Source organism: Macaca mulatta, chromosome 9 (genome assembly GCF_049350105.2).
Source record: "Macaca mulatta isolate MMU2019108-1 chromosome 9, T2T-MMU8v2.0, whole genome shotgun sequence".
In the NCBI taxonomy this organism is placed as follows: Eukaryota; Metazoa; Chordata; class Mammalia; order Primates; family Cercopithecidae; genus Macaca; species Macaca mulatta.
In genome coordinates, this window is record NC_133414.1 from 21163995 (window position 1) to 21191216 (window position 27222).

The window sequence follows — 27222 nt, forward strand, 5'->3', positions numbered from 1 at the left end:
TGAGTAGTATCTGCCATATTTGTATACAAATGTTAATATATTATATTGTTTAAAACCTTAAAACTATGATCTTATATTATCTCTCAGCTTTTTGCAATGAAAAATAATGATGATAAAAATATATATGCACACACAAAATATGTGTATATATACACACACATATATATCAGATACATATATACACATTTTTGTGTGCATACAAAATAAAATAAACAGGCACACCTTGTTTTATTGTGTGTTGCTTAATTGCGCTTCACAGATGTTTCATTTTTTACAAACTGAAGCTCTTCATCCTTGCATCCTGCAAGTCTATCAGTGCCAGTTTTCTAACAGTATGTGCGCATATCATGTCTGTATCCCATTTTAGTGATTCTCACAATATTTCAAACTTCTTCATGACTATTATATCTGTTTTGGTGATCTGTGATCAGTGATCTTTGATGTTACTATTGTAATTGTTCTGCGGTGCCGTGAACCATGCCCATATAAGATGGTAAATTTAATTGATACATGTCGTGTATGTTCTGACTGCTCCACCAATCAGCCATTCCCCCATTTGTCTCTTCCTCTCTTTGGGTCTCCCCGTTCCCTGAGGCTGAACAATATTGCAGTTAGGCCAACTACAATAGCTCCTAAGTGTTCAAGTGAAAGGAGAAAATGCAGATCTCTCACTTTAAATCAAAAGCTAGAAATGATTATTAGTGAGTAACGCATGTTGAACACCAAGATAGGCTGAAAGCTGGCCCTTTTTCTCCAAACAGCCAAGTTGTGAATGTGAAGGAAAAATTCTTGAAGGCTCCTCCAGTGAACACTGGAGTAGTCTTGAACACTATTCCAGTGAATACACAAATGATAGGAAAGCAAAACAGCCTTATTGTGGATATGGAGAAAGTTTTGACATATTCCTGCTGAACCCTGGAACTCAGAGGAGCAGGGTTAGAAGAAAAGAATAGATTGATACCACTATTATTTAGTGCTTTTGAAATCTATCCAGACTTTCTGACAAAATGGTGTAGTGGGTTCATTCTTTGACACATTCCCTCTGCTCCAGCCTAATCTAGAGCAAAGTTCTAGCTATCTTTAATTCTATGAAGTCTGAGAGAGGTGAGGAAGCTTTGGAGGAAAAGCTGGAAGATAGCAGAGGTTGGTTTATGAAGTTGAAGGAAAGAAGCCATCACCATAACATGAAAGTACAAGATGAGTCACCAAATGCTGAGATGGAGAAGCTGTACCAAGTTATCTAGATCTAGCTAAAATCACTGATGAAGGTGGCTATGCTGCGCAACAGATCTACAGTGTCAATGAAACAGCCTTCTATTGGAAAAAGATGCCATGTAGGACTTCCACAGCTAGAGAGGAGAAGTCAATGTCTGGCTTAACTAAAAACTAAATATTTTCTAGTTATTATTTTGTTAGACATTAGGCTGTTGCACATTTAATTGGCTAAGGTATAGTGCAGACATAACATTTATATGCGCTGGAAAAGAACAATTTTATGTGACTTGTATTAATATAACATTAGCTTTATTATGGTTATCTGGAACTGAGCCTACCATATCGCTGAGAAATGCCTACGTACTTCTTCATTTTTAACAGACATTATCTTATAAGATTTTGCTTTAAGAGTTTATCTTATAAGAGTTTGAAGATTATTATTTCCTAGTTTACTTGGTTTGCAATGTAATTTATCTTGTCTATGTATATCCTAAAATGATTTAAACGTTTGGGAATGCTGAAGATCAGTCTTCTCCTGAAACCCTAGACAATTTCTGCCGTTTGATTACAGCTTTTTGTTTGTTTGTTTTGTTTTGTTTTACAGAATCTTGCTGTGTTCCCAGGCTGGAGTGCAGTGGCACAATCTTGGCTCACTGCAACTTCCACCTCCCAGGTTCAAGCAATTCTCCTTCCTCAGCCTCCCAAGTAGCTGGGACTACAGTCACAAGCCACCAATCCTGGCTATTTTTATTTTATTTTATTTTATTTTTATTTTTATTTTTAGTAGAGACAGGGTTTCACCGTGTTAGCCAGGTTGGTCTTGAACTCCTGACCTCATATGATCTGCCCACCTCGGCCTCCCAAAGTGCTGGGATTGCAGGGGTGAGCCACTGTGCCTGGACCAGCTTTTTTTTTTTTTTTTTTTTTTTGGTTTATCTGTACTACTTCCTTATCCAACCTCCCTAGTCAAAAGCGACCTGCTGTACTCGCTGAACCAATAGAAAGCTTATTGATTTTCCATCTGTAGACTTTATTCCTACTTTACTAAATGGCTTTTCTCTAGAAATATTAAAATTTAAAATAGGTTTAAAGATTCTGATCTTAACCTTCAGCTTTTATAGATCTCTGTATGCTAAAGGAATTTTCGTTTTTATAAATGCTTCTCTACAGTAATGCTTTGCCTACTAAGTTTCACCTCACAGAATTTCTTTTCTTATTGTTTTGAGCTGTTTATCACTCCTGTATTGTTGTTCTCTTGTCATCACTATGTATGATTCTGGTCATTCATTTTTAAATTTCTGCCCTGAACTCTACGTTCTAAGTTCTAAGACACTGTGTTACATATGGTGAAAGCTCAATATTTTTTGGTGTGAATTCATAGTCTAGCACCTCAGGAAGAATTGCTCAATAAAGATTATTGCCTAAATTTTTCAGAGTCAGCATTTTCAGTCAATGGAGATACATATTCTTAAAAACACGATTTTTTTATGTACAACTTTAAAATATATTTTAATGGGCCATTTTCAAAATTAATTGTGTCAATTATCTATGATACATAAAATAAATTATTTGTTCCAACCCATAATTATACTTGAAGAAAAAAATAATTTATGAAAGAACTGGCAATATCTGTATAAGAACCATACATGGGGACATTTATTCTTGGGTCCTTTAAATAATTTACTTTGAAAAGGTTGTAACTTCATTGTCTTTATTCATGTGCAAGGAATTTTTCAGACTAATCATCTTTAAGCTTTTAGTAGCAGGTTTGGAGTAAAATGTTCAAATGAGAAGTTGTATATGATACCATTAAGTAAAGCAGAGGAAAACAAAGCTGTTCTTGTTGAACCTGGGTTAAGTGCGAGACAGTTCTGACTATCTACTGCTGCCTTTGACATATTTCTGCTGAACCCTGGTACTCAGAGGAGCAGGGTTAGAAAACAAGAATAGATCAATACCATTATTATTTAGAGCTTTTGAAATCTATCCAGACTTTCTGACAAAATAGTGCAGTAAGTTCATGCTTTGACACATTCCCTGTGCTCCAGACACAGAACAATGCTAGATAGTAGAGTTATCCCATTAAATACTCTGAGAAACAAGATGAACATCAACACTGGCACAGACCAGAACCAGAGTAGAACCACAAAAGGGATCAGGCCTGCAACCCGGAATTCTTAGCTTCCGGGTCCTGAAGCAAGCAGGAAAACAGAGGAACCATATTTCACACTCGATGGCAGCCTGAAATGAGAAGTTCTCATTTAGCTCTAACTTAGTGCCAACCACAGCCTCTTCTTTCTAGGAAGTTGTAATCCTAAAGAAAGGAAGAACATAGTACAATTTTAGAACTGAAAACTGAGCTTCCTAATAGACAAATCAGATATCATTAAATTAATCAAGTTGCATACAAGAAAGGTAAAGTGCTTTGCAAGACTAGATAGCCATTGAATAGGCATCAATGCGATGGGCATCAATAAGGACACTTTTCTGAAACAACCGAAGTCTTATGAGCAATAGCATCTCTCAGCTATTAAAATGTTTGCCTATTGAAGTCAGATCAGTGTCTGCTTGCATTTCATGCAATGCATTTGATGACATGTGTAACACTACGTAATGCATGTATTAGTCAGCACAGGCTGCCATAAGAATATAACACACACAGGATAGCTAAAACAATAGGAATTTATTTTCTCAAACTTCTGGAGACTAAAAGTCCAAGATCAACATGTAGGCAGGTTTGGTGTCTCCTAAGGCCTCTCTCATTGGCTTGCAGATGGCCACCTTTTTACTATGTCTTCACATAGCCTTTCCTCAATATAAGTGCATCCCTGATGTCTCTCTCTTCTTAAGACCTTCATTACCTTCTTAAAGCTCCTATCTGTAAATACAGTCCTTTTGCGGGTTAGGGTTTCAAGATATGAACATTGAGGTGAGGACACAATTCAGTCCCTAAGAGTGCACATCTGGGAAGTGATTCTACAAGCAAATGTGGTTTTCCTTCCAGAAATTTTTAAGTTAATGCATTTGAAATATTCTTCAAAAAGAACTGTGTTCCAGAATATCAGACTAGAAAAACATCAAGAGTAACATAATATTTGCATTTCTCTGGTGGCCAGTGATGATGAGCATTTTTTCATGTGTCTGTTGGCTGCATAAATGTCTTCTTTTGAGAAGTGTCTGTTCATATCCTTTGCCCACTTTTTGATGGTGTTGTTTGTTTTTTTCTTGTAAATTTGTTTGAGTTCTTTGTAGGTTCTGGATATTAGCTCTTTGTCAGATAAGTAGATTGCAAAAATTTTCTCCAATTCTGTAGGTTGCCTATTCACTCTGACGGTAGTTTTCTTTTGCTGTGCAGAAGCTCTTTAGTTTAATTAGATCCCATTTGTCAGTTTTGGCTTTTGTTGTCATTGCTTTTGGTGTTTTAAACATGAAGTCCTTGCCCATGCCTATGTCCTGAATGGTATTCCCTAGGTTTTCTTCTAGGGTTTTTATGGTTTTAGGTCTAACATTTAAGTCTTTAATCCATCTTGAATTAATTTTTGTATAAGGTGTAAGGAAGGGATCCAGTTTCAGCTTTCTACATATGGCTAGCCAGTTTTCCCAGCACCATTTATTAAATAGGGAATCTTTTCCCCATTTCTTGTTTTTTGTCAGGTTTGTCAAAGATCAGATGGCTGTAGATGTGTGGTATTATTTCTGAGGGCTCTGTTCTGTTCCATTGGTCTGTATCTCTGTTTCAGTACCTGTACCATGCTGTTTTGGTTACTGTAGCTGTGTAGTATAGTTTGAAGTCAGGTAGCGTGGTATCTCCAGCTTTGTTCTTTTGGCTTAGGACTGTCTTGGCAATGCGGGCTCTTTTTTGGTTCCATATGAGCTTTAAAGTAGTTCTTTCCAATTCTGTGAAGAAAGTCATTGGTAGCTTGATGGGGATGGCATTGAATCTATAAATTACCTTGGGCAGTATGGCCATTTTCACGATATTGATTCTTCTTATCCATGAGCATGGGATGTTCTTCCATTTGTTTGTATCCTCTTTTATTTTGTTGAGCAGTGGTTTGTAGTTCTCCTTGAGGAGGTCCTTCACATCCCTTGTAAGTTGGATTCCTAGATACCATCTCATACCAGTTAGAATGGCGATCATTAAAAAGTCAGGAAACAACAGGTACTGGAGAGGATGTGGAGAAATAGGAATACTTTGACACTGTTGGTGGGACTGTAAACTAGTTCAACCATTGTGGAAGACAGTGTGGCGATTCCTCAAGTATCTAGAACTAGAAATACCATTTGACCCAGCCATCCCATTACTGGGTATATACCCAAACAATTATAAATCATGTTGCTATAAAGACACATGTACACGTATGTTTATTGCGGCAGTATTCGCAATAGCAAAGGCTTGGAACCAACACAAATGTCCATCAATGATAGACTAGATTAAGAAAATGTGGCACATATGTACCATGGAATACTATGCAGCCATAAAAAAGGATGAGTTCGTGTCCTTTGTAGGGACATGGATGAAGCTGGAAACCATCATTCTCAGCAAACTATCACAAGGACAAAAAACCGAACACTGCATGCTCTCACTCATAGGTGGGAATTGAACAATGAGAACACTTGGACACAAGAAGGGGAGCATCACACACCGGGGCCTGTTGTGGGGTGGGGGGAGGGGGAAGGATACCATTAGAAGATATACCTAATGTAAATGACAAGTTAATGGGTGCAGCACACCAACATGGCACATGTATACATATGTAATAAACCTGTATGTTGTGTACATGTACCCTAGAACTTAAAGTATAATTTAAAAAAAGAGTAATATAATAAACTGTTACATATTATTTTGTTGTGATAATTCACTGAGACAAAAAAAAAAAAATGCTTACATCCCTGATCATTATTCTTTTTGTTTGCAGCCAACAAGAGCTGTTCTAATGGAGCTCTGGTATGTGCCTCCTCTAATAGCTGTATCTCAGCCCACCAGCGCTGTGATGGTTTTGCCGACTGCATGGATTTCCAGCTTGATGAGTCCAGCTGCTCAGGTACCCCATTTCCATTAAAATATTCTTGTGATATGAACCAGCAACTTAACCTGCACACAATGAAAATATTAAAACTTGAGGTTCTAAATAATGGCAAGTATGGAATAATTGGATTTCTATTCTTGGTTTGGGGGCAGAAAGAATGTTGACATTAATTGCTACATTTCTAAAAATTATAAACATATAATGAGCTCATGCTAGATCTATACAATGTTTGATAAGAAAAGAAAAATCAAATATGTAATCTTAACACAATGTAATTTAAGATTATTAGCATTTACTAATAACCTATACAATCTAGTGCTATTATTTTATTTTTAAATTGTGGTCTTCTTTTGTCCACTTCTTTATAAGAGTTTTCTATTTGCATAATCTAGTTACATATTTAAAACTAAATTTATTAAACCTTAGTTTGACTTCTAAACATTTTTCTTTCTTCTGATCTTGGAACATTTATATAGCATAAGAACTGACAGTATATATCTGTCATTATACTTTTATCAAAGCTGCTTTAAAATTTTCTGATTTATTGTAGCCCCTTGTTAACATCTCTCCTGAGTAAATGATTTTTTTTATTTCACTTAGGTGACATATAAAATAACAGACCATTAAAGGCAATATGGTTTTGTCCTAGCTAAAGGATAATATAAATTAATGATAGAGATATATTCAGTGAGATTTCCTAAATAAGTTGGAAATATTTTATATCAAAACTGTTAAGAAAATACTCTGTATCTTTCAAGAGAGGAGAACATTATGAGATCTGTGGTAGAAGCATGATAATTGTAATCAAATCACATTGTGAAAACGTCTTTTTTTAAATAATGCTGGAAGTGAGTACTCACACAGCACTGCAGTTTATGAGTGCAAAAGCAAATGAAAAAGTGACCAAATCTGGCCCCATAAAATGTGCAAAGATGGATACTCTTTGTCACTTTTTCTGCACTCAGAATGCATGTACTTCAGATAAGATACCAGTATTATTTTCTTTACAGAAAGTAAGAAAGCCATTACTGAATAGCTCCATTCTTTGACACTAGTAAGAGTCAGTATTTATGCCAGACCCAAACTTATTTACATAAAGATGAGATTATCTTCAGCATGGTCCTATATGAGCACAAATATAATATGTTATAATTTGTTAGCTTCTTTGATATAGTCTACTTTTAAAAGTGGGATCAGAAAAACAGAATACTTGTCATTCATACCCAGCAACAGACACTCTGCAGGTAGTACTATAGAACACATTTTTGTTGTCCGTCTCTTCATCAGTCACCAGTCATGTTTACAGTTCACTTCCAAAGTGTAGGTCATGTTGACACAGCTATTGGGTTAGAGTAAAATAAAGAACTAGTGAAATACAGTTTTCAGAAATAAAATCCCTATTATATTATGTTTTATCTATTTACATGTTGTATGCTTTTTGGCCTGTCAATCAAGTATAATAAAGCCAAGCTTCTGTTTTAAAGATGTCTTCAAGCCTGATCCACACTAAAGATTTGTCAATGTACATTACACATTACTCTTTCTTTCCAACATTATATTCTTTTAAGGTCAGCATTTAATAGGCTTTTGTGAACTCAATCTTTACAGCATCCATAGTGGTCTCACCATGATCAGAATCTGGCCTCACCCACCTTGAGGTTTAAGTCATAAACAAGAATATTAAGGTCGGGCACTGTATAAATGTTGCAGGCTACACATATTTCAATGAATCCTGTTCATGCCTAACTTACATTATGAAAGTATATTATTTTCCAGTTTTGGTTGCTTTGCAACCAGAAATTATTGGCTAGAATTTGTCTGGCTAAATCTAAACTGAAAGTGTTTTTCTAGTCATTTGTGGTAGTAGAGGTTAATAAAGCTTATGCTAAGGAGAAACTATAATTATGATATTCATTCATTTGAAGGAGAATTAGGAAAGGACACTAAAAATGTAAAATTGTAGGATGGGACATTATAAATATAATACTATACATAAAAACACTGACAATGGTGGTGGTGGTGATGATGATGATGACGATGATGATGATACAGCTTAATAAAGTTTCAGAAGTATTTAAAAACCAAACAAAACAAATGCAAACACTTCTCAGGCAAGTACTGTGGAGCTACTTCAAGTTTGTTTGTTATTATTGTTTTTATTTTTTAATTGACACATCATAATTGTATATATTTATGGGGTACAATTTGACGTTTCAGTGCATATGTTTTGTATAATGGTCAAATCAGGGTGGTTAGCTTATCCGTCACCTCATGCATTAATTATTTCTTTGTGGTAAGAACTTTGAAGAGCCTCTCTCCTAGCCATTTTGTAATATACAATATCTTAATATTCACCCATTACCCTACTGTGCAATAGAACACCAAAACTTGTTCCTTCTATCTAATAGTAACTTTGTACCCATTGGCCAACCTCTGCCTGTCCTTTTCCTCCCCTCTCCAGTCACTGGTAAGCACTGTTCTATTCTCTGCTTCTATGATATCAACTTTTGAGGCTTGATAGATTTTCCTGTAGTCCCTGTGCCAGGATTTCAAGATAAAGAGAATAATCTCTTCCCTCTGGGACTTGGTTTGTTGCACAAAATCTTCGGGTGGACTCCTAAGGTGTATATATCTCTTCAAACTATGTGCAAATAATTGTGTATATGCATACTTATCTGGGACAGTACATAAATGCCACGTGATTCAAAGGGGTTCGTATGCCCACAGCATCAAAAACTGCAAGCAGTTGTAGAAATTCTGAGCTAAATAGCTAGTCATTTGACATTTTTGCTCTAACAGGCTTAGGAGTCAGAAGACAGGGTTTAGTTCTAGTTCAGATGCTTCTTTGCTATTAACTCAAGTAAGTTATATGAACCACTTGAGGCCTCACTTTCCTCCTCTGCAAAATGAGGATAATTATGGTATATAAGACACAAGGTTATGAGGACTAAGTGAGATAACACATGTAAAACTCTTAGACCAGTCCCTGACACATAGTAGGCCTTATATAAATGGTAGTGGTGATGGTGATTATAACCACAAAGGAAGAAAAGGAAGAGAAGAAGAAGAAGATGGAGAGAGCAGTGTCAAGGAAACTAGGTTTCATAGGCAATGCAAATACTCCCCCAATATGGAAAGATGATTGAGAACAATTATTTAATACCTTATACACACCATTCACTAGTATAAAAATGCTCACAAATTTAATTTAACCTTCCTAGCAGTCCTATAAGGAAGTGCTATCATATATATTTCTACATGAAGAATCTTTTTTTTTTTTTTTTTTTTGAGACGGAGTCTCACTCTGTCACCCAGGCTGGAGTGCAGCGGCGCGATCTCGGCTCACTGCAAGCTCTGCCTCCTGGGTTCACGCCATTCTCCTGCCTCAGCCTCCCGAGTAGCTGGGACTACAGGCGCCCACCACCACACCCGGCTAATGTTTTGTATTTTTAGTAGAGACGGGGTTTCACCATGTTAGTCAGGATGGTCTCGATCTCCTGACCTCGTGATCCGCCCGCCTTGGCCTCCCAAAGTGCTGGGATTACAGGCGTGAGCCACCGTGCCTGGCCTCTACATGAAGAATCTTATACTTAGAGTACCTAGCTCAAAGTCACATAACTCTTACATGACTGAGCCAGGTATCATCAGGGAGCACCAGGATTCACGTGGTATCAATCTTCCCAGAAAACTAGTATATAGCACCTGTCACTTCCCTAGTCTCTATGTACATTAAGGGGGAAAAATGGAGGCTTACTTGCAAATTATTTCTATTTAAGCTTAAAAGTTACTATTGTTTTTATATGTGTGTTCCTCTTTGGGATTCAATGTGAAATACCCAGAATGATATTTCTGTGTAACCAGTTGTCAGTTGTATTGGCCTCCAGACACATATTCATAATAACCAACACAAAGGACTACAAGCCAGAGAGACATTGCTGTGGCTAAAGATTGGAAACCTCTGCTAATGGTAATATTGCCCCATAGATTCCCAGTTCCCATATTGGGAATTATATCTACTTATCTCCTGGAAATACTCAGCCTCTTCATGGCTAATTAGCCATATCCATCTCCTTCCCCATTTCATTTGCTCTCTGCTTAAAATCGTTTTGAGTAAATCAAAGCTGAAAATACTTGGTGCTGTGTCTTTCTGTATTATGGATAAAGAACCTGGGTCTAAAGCAGAAAGTTATAAAACCTTATCACAGAGACAACCTGTGAGTTTTCTGCCCTGCAAAACAACAGGACTCACCTCTGTTTCCAGTGAACATCTGTGTTCTTTGGACCGTGCTCCACTATACAGCACAAAAATGCATGTTTAGATTCACACAGAATCATTCTGATGTAAAGCAAGCTTATGTTTCATTTTCTGCAATCAATTTAAATATGAATGACCCACCCCAAAATGAGCAGCTCTGCTGTGCTGTTTGTTTTCTGATACTCTGCAGTCTCCAACACTGTTCTCATTTTTCAATAAAACAAAATCCATATTTGAGGAAGACTGAAATTATACCTAAGATCAAAAATCACCATAAAACAGCTTATCTAACAAAGTTTGTACCAATTTATGCTTTATCATATTGGTGGCTATTGTTCAGTCAAATCAGCAAATCGCTTATTTGTAAAGGAGATCCCATGTCCGTTCTGTTCAGTGGAGCATGCCACCAGTCCTGAGGGACGGAGCTCCTTACTCTCATCTTCGGCACGTTACTCCCCTGTTTTATGTAATTAGTTAAATAAGGAGGACTAAGGGAGGGCAAGATGGGAAATACATTCCTGGGAAAACAAACTGCTGATTTTTTTTGAAACCAAAAATGATGCCAGACTCAAGATATATTTCAGTTTTGGTCCTAAACTGCAACTTTCCTCCTTCCTTGCTTTCCTCTTTCTTAATGCCTGCTATTCCTTCTCTAGTGTGCAATGACTGCCTTTATTAGCCCATTCTCACACTGCTATAAAGGCATACCTGAGAATGGGTAGTTTATTTGAAAAAAAGAAAAAAAAAGAAGAGGTTTAATTGGCTCATGGTTCTGCAGGTTAGACAGGATTCTGCTTCTAAGCTGGCTTCAGGAAACTTACAATCATGATGGAAGGCAAAGGCAAAGCAAGCACATACACATGGCTGGCAGGAGAGGGGGAGAGAAGGGGGAAGTGCTAATTACTTTCAAACAACCAGATCTCATGAGAACTCCACCATGAGACAGCACCAGGGGGATGGTGCTAAACTATTAGAAACCACTCCCATGATCCAGTCACCTCCCACTAGGCCCCACATCCAACACTGGGGATCACAGTTTGACATAAGATTTGGATGGGTACACAAAACCAAACCTTATCACTGCTTAACAGTCTGCTCTCTCATGCCACCCTTTCCTTGTTTTACTTCATTATGTATTGCTTACATAAAATTTCTAGTTCTCTATTTTCTCACTATCCTTCATGATTATCATCATTTCTCTGTTCTAGTAAGTGTTTTCTCTGTCTCTGCTAAGATTGGGCTTATCAAAGACAAGGAACATTATCTATGTGACCCTATAGTACCAGAAACAATGATTTCAAAATGACTTGAGGAAAAACTCCAAACAGTGATGCTATCTAAAAGGCAGAGAAAAATATCTGAAGAAAAGCCTCAAGTCTATATCTCTACTTCGTATTAAATATTTCATCTGAGGTTGAGACCTGAAAATTCCAATGCCCACAGGTCAGGTCACTTCCACTTGGATGCGCCTTATGCACTTAAAACATAACATTATCTTTTCCTTTAAAAATCTTAATTCCCCATAAATCCCCTTCAGTGAATGAAACCACCAACTAGCCAGTGACCCAGCCAGAAAGGTGGACATTATCCTTGACTCTTCCAAATAGTCACCAAGATGTTTCAATCCTAATATTTAAATATCTCTTAAAAGGTCAACAACTTTCTACCCCCAAACCCATCCTAATCCTTTAATTCAGGCAACCATTATATTTTTGCTAGTTTATTACAAAAAAGACTCTTAATGGGGCTCTCAAATTTTAGGCTTAGTCTTTTTGTTGACTTGATGCACTGCAGCCAGAATTCTAACACATGAAACATGGCACTTCCCTTCTTAAAATCTTGGCTGGGCTGATGTGACCCAAAAACTGTGTGTCTCTGACTTTTTTTTACACTATCTTTGTATTTATGAGCAGTTCAACTAGACTGGACTGTCTTCAGTTCCTCCATCATGCTACACCCTCTTCTGTGGCCTCTGGGTCTTTATGCTCACCTTGACACGCACACACTACCACTACTGCCCAAATAAATGGCTACTGATTCTCTCTCGAAAGCTTTTTCTTACTCCCCAAATGTGCTCTTCTTGGTGTTCCCATCACCCTTAGAACATCCATCCCAATAGAATAATTTCATTCTGCATTTTAATGCCACACTCACTTTTTAAAATTTTATTTTATTTTATTTTATTTTATTTTTGCATCTGGAAGGACAGTAGGAGCAGGGACCATGGTTATATATCTTTTTAAACTCAACATTTATTAAACTCATACTATGAACTGGTTGTTCTTCTAACAGTCTCACAAACCTATGAGATAATTATTATTTGTTAACCTTGTTTACAGAAAGCAAATAGAGGCACAGAGATGTTAACTACCTTGCCCCATACTACTCAGCTAATAAATTGAGCTGAGATGAGCAACTGGGCTCCTGTGCCCTCAGTCTTAACAACTATACTAAGATGCCTATATTATTTATTAGTATATTTCCAGTGCCCAGCCCAGTGCCAGACATTTTATAGGTGCTCAGAATATATTTATTCGATTAAAATTAAAGACAGGAAATTTTAATCAAGTGTTGGAGTTAAAGTAATCCACCGAGGGAGGACTGGTATCCTGCAAGAGAGGTGTTGAATTATATCCTATAAATATGTACAATTGCAATGTGTCAAGTAAAAATAAAAAGCCTAGGAACAACTTGGGTCTTAACTGAATAGGGGAATTGACAGGGATTGGTGGGTCTAGATGTCTCGTGAGGGTATAAGGAGGCAGTTCATATGAACACAGCATCAGGAGCTAAATGTGCTCACCACTCTCCCAGTAGTTACTCTATGAAGATATTTAGCTTCTTTTTAACCTATTAAGTAAACCACCTTTGAAAATAAATGTTCCTGTTAAACTAGAACTAGGGAGTAACACAAGCAGTGAAATAAGAAGACCAGGGGCAAACCTGAGTTATACTGACATCGATCATGGATGCAGAGGTAGGACATCTGCATGCTCATAAGTGAGTGACGTATCAAAGGCTTTTGCCTGCCGTGACATGAGAACTAGAGAAATGTTTCAGTAAACAAAACACTTTATTGTCATCACAAATATGTCATGCAGACACATTCTAAATAAGTGGATGATACCCAATCCAGGGGGGAAGTTCTAGTGTTCTAAAGCACTGTGAGATGACTATAGTTAACGATAATATATCATACAGTTTCAAATAGTTCCAAGGAGGATACTGAATGTTCTCAACACAAAGAAACAGTAAATTTATGAGATGATGGATATGCCAACTTCCCTAATCCCCTGATCTGGTCACTATACTATATATGTGTGTGTGTGTGTGTGTACATATGTGTGTGTGTATATATACGCACACACACAGACTATATATACACACTATATATACACACACACTATATACATACATACATATGTATGTATGTGTATATATAGTGTATAGTGACTAGATTTTTTGCTTAAAAAAATTTAAAAAATTAAACAAGTAAATAATTTTTTTAAGTCTTCTCTTTTTGTGGATCATTCAGGCATGTGAAGGGCATGAACACATTCAGGGCAGCAGGGGCCACTGGACAAATTTGAAGGGAGTACAGGAAAGTAACCTACGGAAATTCTTTTGCTTTTTGCAACTGGAAAGGAATTTACTCTCAGAGATTATTAGATTTAATGTCATGACAAATGGTGATATCTTCTCCTCTCTCCTAATACTATCTATAATTAACTGGCATCTTTGTGATGCTTCTTTTTAGAATGTCCATTAAATTACTGCAGAAATGGTGGGACTTGTGTAGTGGAGAAAAATGGTCCTATGTGTCGGTAAGAAGCATTGTTTAATTTTTTTTTTTACGATTTTTTGAAGCTGGCTTACTTATTTTTCTATAGGCTGCTGTAATAGAGCATCAATTAGTAGGTGGCTAGTAATTGATGTAAAAACAGTGGATAATGGCATATTTACATTTATCTGTCTGAATAAGGTAAAGGAATATCTGAGTACATTTCAGAGAAATATGTGTTATTTATTATGATTGTGTATGTTTTTCATCATTTTATATGTGGAATATATAATTTTAATAATACTATTCCTTGCATTAATATTTCTATCAGGTTTTTAAAAGATTTTTTTCTGATATGAATATCTTTCTATTTCAGATGAACTTTGTGTCTATATTTTCTGTCTTCATTTCAAAGTTCATATTTCTCTTTAACAACAAAGGATGAAATTAATTTATAAATAAAATCATTTGCTTGTGTATGCAGTGGGTATTTAAAGTAAAGTTAAGGTATAGATAAGAAATACATTTGCAGACTCAAAGCAAGAGTAAACAAAAATAGGCCTTGTGATTTCTTTGGGGAGATATTTATATTGCATATCAAAGATGGCTTGATTTCTTCTCTCACCCTTTGGGGAATTGTGCAAAACAGTTTCATGAACTCCAAAGGAAATGACGCATATTTCATTATATTTGTGTTTATGCCTGTATAAGCTAGCAGACCAATGGATATATCACTTTCCTTATTAGAAAACTCATTGAAGGTTGCTACTCAAATCATTACAAAACACACAAAGGTATCTGAAAAACAATGATTAATAGTTGTTTGAGTCCTTATTTCTTTCTGAATCAACACACATAATTTAGAAAAAGTAGTTTATTCCTAAAAAAATAAAAAAATCTACCAATTAAAACAATAACAAAAATTTTATGATGGACTATATTTAGACACTGCTTTAGTTTAACATTGTTGAAATGTAACTACTAATGAGTTTCTTGGAACTGTTTTCTCTTTCAATGTTTTACATAATTTATTTCTCAGCATGTCAACAGAATTATACTTTTCCCCATGTCAGCTTCTATGGAAATTAATTTATCAGAAACTATTACTTGATGGAAAACAGGATACATAATATTGATTTCTAAAATCTTCTGAAAGAAGTGTGAATTATACCATAAATAATGTTTACTAAATATCAACTGAGTAAATAATATTAATTAATGTCAACTGCTTACAGTAAAGAGGTTTGATTTTTGTCCTCTTTAATACTGACAGTTAGGCCAGAAGACTCCCAGAAAGAGCAAGAAAAGAGCTTTACATTCTTGTCGTGGTCTTAAATAAACTTTAAAAATTAAAATCCAGATGGTGAAGTCCTAAACTTCTCTCAAATGGGAGAACTCGTAGGTGAGGGAAATGAGACAGAGAATCGAGAGAAGAAAGGAAGTCAATGGAGAAAAATGTAGAAAGGAATTTACTGCTAAGAAAGTCAATCAAATGTCCTAAAGTATTATTTTTGATAGCAAATCATACTTTACAAATAGTGAAATAACTATAATGAACATCAGTGCAAACAAATGTTGGAATTAGTGCTGTCTAGAATGTAGGTATGAAAAAATGACTTTTGAAACTTTTTCCGTATTGTAATAGCTTAGCCATTTCATTCAGTTTTCTTTCTTTAAAATTATGAACTAAAAAAGTAATATATGTGGATTGTCATAAGTCTTTTTAAAACATGCAGTAGTGTATCAGGCAAAAAGTAGAACTCTTGACAGTCAAATCCTAGTCTGTAGTAGTAAGGTTTGTATCCATTTAGATTTGTTTTTCTTTACACAAACATACATACACACAAAATTTTAAATTCTTAGATCCCTTGTATATTATTTTAATCTTTATTTTAGGTTCAGGGTTTATTTTACGTTCAAAATCTTCCATGACGAGTTTACTTATGTAACAAACCTACATGTGTAGTTTTATTTATTAAAAATTTATTGAGTCAAATATTTATTAACTAAACTTGTCATGGGGGATTTTGTACAGATTATTCCATCACCCAGGTACTAAGCCTAGTACTCATTTTTTATTTTGCCTGATCCCTCTTTCCTCCCACCCTCCATGCTTCAGTAGGCCCCAGTGTCTGTTGTTCCCCTTTGTGCATCCATGTGTTCTCATCATTTAGCTCACACTTACAAGTAAGAACATGTGGTATTTGGTTTTCTGTTCCTGCGTTAGTTTGCTAAAGATAATGGCCTCTGGCTCCGTCCATGTTCCTGCAAAGGACATGATCTAATTCTTTTTTTACGGCTGCATAGTATTCCATGGTGTATATGTACCACATTTCCTTTATCCAGTCTACCATCTATGGGCAGTTAGATTGATTCTTCATTGTTGCTATTGTGAATAGTGCTACAATGAACATATGTGTGGAGGTGCCTTTATGATAGAAAAACTTACATTCCTTTGGGTATATGCCCAGTAATGGGATTGCTGGGTCCAGTGGTAGTTCTGTTTTTAGCTCTTTGAGGAATCACCACACCGCTTTGACAATGGTTGAACTAATTTACACTTTCACCAGCAGTATATAAGTGTTCCTTTTTCCCCCAACCTTGCTAGCATCTGATATTTTTTGACTTTTTAATAATAGCCATTCTGACTGGTGTGAGATGCTATGTCACTATGGTTTTGACTTCTATTCTTGTAATGATCAGTAATGTTGGGCTTTTTTCATATGCTTATTGGCTGTGTGTGTATCTTCTTTCAAAAAGTGTCTGTTCATGTCCTTTACTCACTACTTAATGGGGTTGTTTGTTTTCTTCTTGTAAATTTGAAACCCCTCATATTAAAAAGGCACTTTAACCTGGAATTTATAATAAAGTGATAATCTTTACTTTTCACCTTTTCATCTTGGCAGTGTTTAGCGTGGATTGCTCTTTCTCATTACCTGGTTTCTGGGATATCACTGATCATGCCTGTCACTCTCCTTCACCCATTCCTTTTCTTTCCTGTTGTCTAAATATTGGGATGTTAGACGATGCTTGCAGTTTCTGTCCTGTCTGTCTACACTTGCTCACTATCTAATCTTGTCTAGCCTTGGACCTGGGAATAAAATTTGTAGACTTTGCATACAGCTTACCAGCAGACCAGACTCCACATTTAACCAGCGACGTAATGCCAGATCTCATTCAGATTTTATTTGGATATCTCCTAGGCATCGCAAATGTCATGTGTTCTAAAAGACCAGTTTTCTGGACAGGCCATGTTCTTCTATTTCTCTAAGCTTTGGATAAACTGATCCTTCTGTCTAGAACTTTCTCTTTTTTAACCTATTTGCCCAGAGGATGCCTTTTCATCCTTTAGATCCAACATAGGTGACGTTTTTTCTGGGAAGCTGATTCCATCCCACCCAGGGACGGTCGCTTTTTCCTCCTTCTGACTCCTCTCCTCTCTTGCTTCCCTTTCCACAATATTTTACGAGTATTAGTTTTACAAAACTACCTGTTGAAAATCAGCCCCATCTATCTAAAAAATGCATTTCCAGTAAAATTCTGTTCTTTATGATGATCAGAATTTGTTTTGCCCAAATTTTTGCTAGTTTTCATTTTTAAGGATACCTCCAACAAGTATGGTCATCAAAAAATTGTTAAATATGCTGACTTCTTACAAAGTACACATTATATAAATTAATGAAACGGGAGTGAAAAATGTTTAAATCTAACACAAAAAAGGAACGAAAGGAATAAATAACAATAGCACAACAGATCAGTTGCTTTTCTGAAAGAAACATTGTAAAGTGTAACATTATATATTGACATCATTGCATTGAAAGTTTTTCTAGCTATTAATTCTTATTTATCTTTTGGAAGAATTTGTATTTCTGGCCTGATAATTTGTTCAAAATATCAAAACTAAATTACTATCTGACAAATGTGACAACGTGAAAACATCATGGTTAATAAAAAGCATTTCATCCAAATAAAGGCCAGGCGCAGTGGCTCACCCTCATGGTCTCAGTACTTTGGGAGACTGAGGCAAGAGTATTGCTTGAGCCTGGGAGGTAGAGGCTGCAATGAGTTGTGATCGTGCCAGCCTGAGTGACAGAGTGGGTTCCTGTCTCAATAATAATAATAATAAATTATTGTTCATATTTTGTGACAGAAAAAAATTAATAATATAATCAAAGACCTTAAAGTATAAAATAGATTAGGATAAAAATATGTCGAGAAGAGAAATCAAAAGGTTAGTTTAAGGAAGAAAGGTACATTTAATTTTTTTTTAAACTTATTTACTAACTTTTATTGTAGGGTCATGGGTACATGTGTAGGTTTGTTATATAAACAAATTATATGTCTCAGAGGTTTGGTGTACAGATTATTTCATCACCCAGGTAATAAGCATAGTACCCAATAGGTAGTAGTTCTATCCTCACCCTCCTCCCACCCTCCACTCTCAAGCAGGCCCCGGTGTCTGTTGTTCCCTTCTTTGTGTTCATGTATATTTGATGTTTAGCTCCCAATTAAAATGTCTAACTATTAAAAACTTTTAGGTATTTTGTATTGAAAGATGGCGCATATTCAATCACCATTGTAATTACATTTTCGACGTCTACATTTAAGAGAGTGATGTCAGTTTCATTTACAGTAACCTGGAAATTATATCTTTTGTAATTTATTAATATTAACCTGAAAAACATTAATTTTGACTTAAAATTAAAGGGACTGTGAAATTTTTCAAAAACTCCTTTGGAGAGTTCATGGGCAAAAATTTTGAAGACCATGGGCCAAGAAAACAAAGGTCATGTCTTCAGTACCTTTTCATGACCAGTCCCTAATGTATACCTGACATTGCAAGAGTTATTTTAGTAGGTGGCTCACAAAATAAATGATGAATGAATGTAAAGTCCTGAAATTTCAAAGAAAAGCATCAATACATTGAAATATATTCTTGAAATGTATTGAAATATGAGAAAATGACCTCACCATAACCCAAACTATCATTCAAAAAAGAATTAGTGGGGGATTTCCTATGTATGCAGCAAGAAGTACTGAGTAAGCATATGATGTGTTCATCATGCTAAAAAGAAATTACTCTCCAATTTATAGGATAGAGCAACTACCAAAAAAAAAAATTGTCATCTATTAAAGAAATTCCATTTTACTACAATGACAGAAGAGGGTGCTCTTAAATTAGAAATCTTGTAAACTATCTCAAATTTCATAAATTGAAGGGACAAATGAAATTTTCACTCATACAAGGCCTTTGTTAAAAATAAAATTCAGTTAGAACACTTCCTCTCCCCACCGAAAAAACAACAAAGAAACGTGTAAAAAATAAAATACATTAAGACCTTTAAGTCCAATTCCAGGCTAAATTAAATATTATTTTAAAAAACATACAATTGGGGATATTTGAAAACAAATACATGCAACGCTTTAATTTAAAATTTTAAAGTCTAAGTATAAAAATGGGTTAAAAAAAACACAAAACACACACACACACACAGTAAGAATCAATTGAACCCAAGGAAATAAATTGGCTGAATTAACTTAATTGCTTGAACCCAGGAAAAAATGAAATTGAAAAAGTAAAGATTAAATTATCATTTCCAAAGGATGATATATTCAAATATAAATGTATTAAGAAATTTTTAACAAAAGTGGAAAAATAAGGAAATGGAAATTAGATAAAGTAAGGAGAATCAAAGAGAAAGTAATTAAAATGGAAGAAAAAGAACACTCATATGATTGGAGTCCCTAAAGAGGAAAATAAACTAGTAGAACAGAACTCACATTTGAACTATAATTCAAGTAAACTTTTTTCAAAAAATGAAAAGAGACCTGAATTTACATATTGAAAAAGTCAGCAAGTACCTGAAAATTTTAACACAAAACCAAAAACTCTAATGCATATCCTGGGAAAAATATTAAACTTTAAGATACAGAAAAAAATGTTCATGGCCTCTAGGAAAAGAACCAAATAACACAGGAGGACAAGGGATTCGGCTGGCATTAGACTTCTGAAAGCGAAGGAACAAAGAAAACTCTTGTGATTGTCTCCAGAGTTGTGAAAAAGTCTTTGAAAAAATTTAACATCCATTCTTTATATTTTAAAAAGAGGCACTACAGAAAATGTAAATTGATGGATATTTTTTAAGTATGGTAAACTCTGTATTCCCTATTCCTAAATGTGGCACCTTCCTTAAGAGAAAACCATAAAAAGCACTTCCATTAAAATTAGAAACAAAGCAAGTATAACCACTAGTTAAACTGATATTTCATATTGCACTGGAGGTAGTCACCAATAAGAAAAAAATTATCAAGAATTAGAAAAGAAGTTATCATGATGGCATACCTGGAAAACCCTAGAGAATTGATAAAAGTTAATTCAAACAATAAAAACAATTTAGTAAGCAGGTTTGGAGGATATAAAATTAGTATTCTTAGATTAATAGTCTACATACATAGACAAAACTATTAAAAGGAAAAAATGAAAAACAAAACTCTATTCACATTGACAACAAAAAGATAAAATATTAGAAATACATTTAATAAAATAGAGCAAAGCTATATAATAAAAACAATCCAGAAGAACTTAAACAAGTGGAAAAATATTTCCTTTCCTGGATAGTTGACTTAACATCATAAAGGTGTCACTTCTCCCTAGATAATTCTGTAAGTTTAACACAATCTCAACAAAAAGACCTACAAGCTTTTTGTAGGGGTAAACAATTAGATATTGCATTCATATGGAAAAATAAGTGGAACAATAGCTAGTAAAACACTGAAAAAAACAAAAACCCAAGCTATGAGAATCTGAGTAGCCATGAGAAGCTATGAGAATACCAGTATCAATAGAATAAAGCTTTTATTGTTAAACAGCATTATGCAGGCATTTGAATAGACAATTCAACATTTCAGACTAGTAGAGTAGGAAGTTAAAAAATGAATCCAAGTACATATGAAAACTTAGTAAATGATAAAGATGGCATCTCAAATTTCTGGACAAAGATGAACTTTTTAAAAGGGAGTATTGGGGCAACTAGTTAAGTATTTGGAAAAAGATAAAATTAGAACCATACCTCACACTATATATACACAAAGATAATCTTCACTTAAATCAGAGTTCAGAGTGAAACCATACACACTAAAGAAATACACAGTAAATTTCTTTATATTATGAATGTAGGAAAAAGCTTTATTTCAATGACTCGAATGCAATTGTATTTGAAGACAGATAAAATTAATTATATAAAAATGTATTTTTAAAAACCTTTTTTTATGACAAAAATTACCACCATAAGCAATATCAAAAGATAAGTGGAAATCTGAGAGAAAATACTTACGTTGCATGTATCAGAAAAAGGACAAATATCCCTAATACATAAAGAACTATTTTAATATACAGAGAAAGCCCAAATATCACAGAGAAGAAAGAGATAAAAAATTAATTTTAAAATGTAGAGAATGATGCTTGTATTTATCAATGTTCTCCAGAGAACCAGAACTAATAGGATATACATAGACATATAAGCAAAGATTTATGATGAGAATTGGCTCCTGTAGTTATGGAGGCTGAGAAATCCCACAACATGCCATCTGCAAGCTGAAGAACCAGGAAATACAGTGATGTAATTCAGTCCCAGTTTGAAGGACTAAGAACCAGAGAAGCCAATGCTCTAACTCCCAGTCCAAGGCTGTAGACCTGAGAACTGGGGATGGATGTTGTACATCCCAAATCCCAAGGCTGACAACCAAGACCTCTGATGTCTAAGAGCAGCAAGATGGTTGTCCCATCTCAAGAAGGAACCAGTTCCCCCTCCCTTCATCTTTTTATTCTATTTGGGCTCTCAATAGGTTGCATGAAACCTCCCCTCACTGGTGAAGGTGAATCATTTTTATCTCTTCTGGAAACATCCTCACAGACACACTCAGAAATAATATTTTACCAGCTATCTGGGCATCCCTTAGCTCAGTTAAAACATAAAATTAACCATCACAATGCATAAACATATGAAAAAAGATTCATTTATTTAAAAAAGCAAATTACAACAATGCTAAGATGTCATTTCTCACTTCTTGAGTAAGCAACATATTTTGATAGCAAAGATATGAAGAAACACACACTTTGCTAATTGCTAATGCGAATTGGTGTAATTCTCATGGAGGTGAATTTGGTAGTCTCTAACAAAACTACATATTCATTTACTTTGAGACCTAACAATTCCATTTATAGAATTTATTCTGTAGGCGCACAGTTCTGACACTATGAAAATCCATGTCCATAAGGCCTCTGTCACTTTTATAATTTCAAAATATTGGAAACATCCTAAATGCCCACAGATGAAAAATCTATTATATGATATACCCATACCATGGAATGCAAGGGGAACATAGAACAGTTAAGAAGCTTTCCTTGGGCCAGGTATAGAAAAGTTATTTTCTGGGCCAAGCTAAAGGAAAATGAAAAAAATATAGTTATCATCACTGAAACTGTTCTGTAGCTTTCTTTCATTTGACTCAGATTTTAAAATAACCTAAAAAGTGTGTTATTATTGATAATTACATGTCAAGCACCACCTAAGTGTTTGACATGCCTATGCTCATGACATAAACCTGTAGAACAGGTAATAGTATGTGTAATTCAGCAGTTAAGATGAGGGACATTTTGGCCGGGCACGGTGACTCACACCTATAATCCCACCACTTTGGGAGGCCAAGGCAGGTGGATCACTTGAGATCGGGAGTTTGGGACCAGCCTGGCCAACATAGTGAAATTCCATCTCTACTAAAAATACAAAAATTAGTTGGGGTTGATGGCACATGCCTATAATTTTAGCTGCTTTGGAGATTAAGGCAGGAGAATCACCTGAACCCAGGAGGTGGAGGTTGCAGTGAGCTGAGATCGCACCACTGCACTTCATACTCCAGCCTGGGTGACGGAGTGAGACTGTCTCAAAAAAAGAAAAAAAAAAAAAAGATGGGGAACATTTAGATGAGGCTGAGCACAGTGGCTCACACCTGTAATCCTAGCACTTTGGAGGCAGAAGTGGAAGGATTGCTTGAGCACAGGCTTTAGTGAGCTATAATGGCATTGTTGCACTTTAGCTTGTGTGACTGAATGAGATCCTATTTTAAAAAGAGAGAGAGAAAAAGAAAGAGAGAGATGAGACATGGTGAAATTAAGTACTTCTCGCAGAGACAAAAAACAAAACAGTTGCTTGAGTCCAGATTCAAACGTAGTTCTTTGGCCATGATCTATGCTCAACCCTTATGGATGCTACCTCTTTGGAGATCTGACTAGATGGCTTATGATTCTAGGGTTGCATGATACTATGAGTACAAATTTGAATAAAATGCCTTAAAGAAAATCTAAAACTTAGCTTTATTTGCATTTGGCTCTTTCCTTTTCTTTAACATGCTGTGCAGTTTTGTTCCTATGAGAATTCATATTGCCTATTTTATGCTTTCCCACCTTGACTAACTGAAAAACTCCAGATTCATCCTTTACTTCCCAGTTAATGTAGAATCTCCTCTCTAGAACATTCCCTGAACCCACAGGCATATAGATCATATCCTGTGTGCAGTGCAGTGTACAATAAAGGAAAGAGATATGATTCTAAAAACGGACAGACCCAGGTTTAGGTATGAGCTCCACTGCTAACTAACTCTATGACTTTAAAAAATTACCTAACCTCTCACTAAGGCAGAGGATGAAAATGGACATTTGCTTAAAACTAACCTTCTCTGCCATGAGGAAGCTGTGAATTAAAAGAGGATACTGCAATTGCTGAAATGTATCATTAATAATTGTTTTATTTACTGAAGAATGTTTTTTAAAAAATTGTGTATCTAAGTGGGAGACACTAGTAATCTGTTTGCCAATTGCATATTTAACATCAGCTAAATTACCTCCATAGCAACCAACAATCATTCTTTACTAGGTGGAATATAAAACACATAATCAAAATGTAAGACCATGGCCTCTGCTGTTGTTTTTTCAAACATAACGTAGTACTCAAATGTTGAGGACTAACAAAAATCCTCATAATAACATTGGGATGCTTTGCAAAGAAAAATCATTCCAAAGTTTCAAAAAAGTCAATTTAAAGTAGAGAATATTTAGATGTATTTTAGGTAATAAGCTTGAGAGGCCATGCAGGGTGATGCATTATTTTCAAATCTAACTTATGGAAAAGACAATTTTGTAGAAAAGCATAAATTACTAAAATTGGCCCAAGAATAGGCATAAAAGTTGAGTACATTGGTAGACATAGGAGAAATTTAAAAGTCAAAACTGTAGTCTCTCCCTCCAAAAAGTGTCAATGTGTTTTCTGTCAAAAAACTGAAGGCATTATCCCTTAAAACCAAGAATTTTTTTTTTTTTTTTTTTTTTTAAGTCAGGGGGTCTGCCCGGCCTTGGATTATTCTGTTTGCTCACGGGGTTTTAGCCAAAGGTACAAGCCAAAATAAGTAGAAGCTAAACATATTGAAAAAGAGGAAACAAATATTTTTGCAGATATTGACAGCCTAGGAAATCCACGTAAATTTACTGCAATACTATTAGATTGAAAACAGGTTTCAGCGAAATAGATGGAAATAAGATAAATATAAAAGACTAGATGAATTTCCTTTTCACCAGTAGTAATAATAATTAAAGTAGATAATTGGAAAAGGGCTCCATTCTGAAATAGTAGTAATTATTATAATATATAGAGGCCTATACTGAACAGTACACATGCATCACCCACATAAAGAACCCTAAAAAGCACAAATGAAGGACCCTCACAGAAGACCTAAATAAATGGATAGAAAAAAAAATGAACAAACCACTTTCTAGAGTTAGTGATTTTCAATATTGCACAAATGACCATTAGCCAATTAATTACATTGAGTAATTAAATCTAGTTAATACTTTAGATTTTTGTTTGATTTTGAAATAGGCAAATGGATTTTAATGTTCACTTGGAAAAATAAAACTTAAAGTCAAAATTATGAAATAGTATTTATAATACTTGACGATACAGCTTGCTATAAAGTCATTGTAATAAATATTATGAAGCTGGAACAGAAATAGACAAATAGACCCTTGGAAAAGAATAAAAAGTCTACAAATAGCTTAATGTGGTTACATAAAATTAGTATAAAATAGGTGGCATTTCAAGTTAATGAGAATGGATGAGTTGGAATATGTAATAATTGATATTAACATAGTTAGCTAGCCATTAATTTAAAATGTAAATTATTATTGACATAATATGCAGGAATTAATTTCAGAATTATTAAAAGTATATATAGGGGAAAAGTATAAAATTTTTTAGGGAAAATAGCATGCAAGAATATTTTAAAATCTGGAAGTATGAAGGTCTTTTCTAAACTTACTAAGCAGCCATAAAATAAAAGATAAACAGATTTGAAAACTTGATCAAATGGATGATTCTTAAACAAAAGTATTTAGTGTGGTAAAAGACACCATAAACAAAATTAAAAAAAAAAATAATATCCAGGGCCAAGTGTGGTGGCTCACACCTGTAATCCCAGCACTTTGGGAGGCCAGGTAGGGTAGATCACCTGAGGTCAGGAGTGCAAGACTAGCCTGGCCAACATGATGAAACCCCATCTCTTCTAAAAATACAAAAATCAGCCAGGTGTGGTGGCAGGTTCCTGTAATCCCAGCTACACGGGAAGCTGGGGTAGAAGAATGGCTTGAACACGGGTGGAGGCAGAGGTTTTACAGTGAGCCAAGATTCCACCACTCCCTCCAGCCTGGGTGACAGAGTGTGACTGTCTCCAAAAAAAAAAAGGAAAGAAAAAACAATAACAGGCCAGGAGGAAGATATACAGGATACACTACAGCTAGGGATTACTCATAATATATACCGTATTCCCTCAAAACAATAAAAACTATGTAACGGATAAACTAGACCAACATTATTTACAGAAAAAGGAAAATAAATGGTCAACACACATCTGAAAAAAAATTCAACCTAATTAATAAATAAGTGCAAAGTAAGTCATGGATATCCTGTTTTTACCTATTAAAGTGACAATGGGACTATAACTTTTCTAAATATACAACATGGAGAAAAATACAACTTTTGGGAAAAATAAAGTGGCAATATTCATTCAATGTTTTAATATACACATTCCTTAATTTAACAATCTCAATCCTAGGATTGTAGCCTACTAACAAGAAATACAAACACAAATGTATTGCTTTTGGCATTTTGCAATAGCACCATATTGAAAACACAGTTAAGTGTTCCAAATAGTGTCAAGGAATACTATGTAATATTTTTTTTTAAATAGAAGATATAAATCCTGACATAGAAAAGTATCCATATTGTTAGGTGAAAAGGCAAATGCCAGAATAATATGTATATTAAGATCCTGTTTGGAGAGGGAGAAAATGTGTAACTGTATGAAAAAGAAAAAGGAGACTGGTGAGTTAGACATCAAACTGTTAAGAATGGTTAGTGAGCTCTGTGGAAGACTGGCTTGGGGGAAAGAGAGATTTCATACTTAAATTTTTGCATTTTTATTTTACCAGGTACTGCTTTTTATAACTTAAAAAGGCATTAAAAAGATTTTTTAAAACATATGTTGCTAATTTTTCAGGTAAGAAACAAAAGAAAAAAATAGTTTTTATGTTTTAAAAAAACTAACATCTCTTACAGTAAAAGGCAGTCAGTTGGCTGCTTCTAACAAAGTGTCCTGCAGATGAATGTGCCCGTCCCTCAGTTTTTCTTTCCATGTTGTCAGAAAGCATTACACACTTTCTGCCTCCTGCAGAGCCAAGCAAGCAAGACAGACCAGGAATGTGATTGAAGGTGAAGCAACAAACTGCTCTTGCCAAGCTCACCGAGCCTTCTTCCCTGCCTCATTTGCAGAGCTGGATTGTACTCCAATCACATATGCCAACAGACTCACAAAAACGAAAAGCACAGTAATAC

At 35.1% G+C, this 27222-nt stretch overlaps 1 protein-coding gene across 5 annotated transcripts in view; it reads left to right on the plus strand.

Moving 5' to 3' along the window:
• The window catches only part of MALRD1 (MAM and LDL receptor class A domain containing 1), a 732448-nt gene that overhangs the window by 553522 nt on the left and 151704 nt on the right, over positions 1 to 27222 (plus strand). For all 5 annotated transcript variants that reach the window (XM_028826041.2, XM_077945484.1, XM_077945481.1 and 2 more), the window contains 2 exons: positions 6135 to 6260; positions 14258 to 14324. In XM_028826041.2, the coding sequence (XP_028681874.2) occupies positions 6135 to 6260; positions 14258 to 14324 (193 nt within the window). The remainder of the gene's footprint in view (positions 1 to 6134; positions 6261 to 14257; positions 14325 to 27222) is intronic.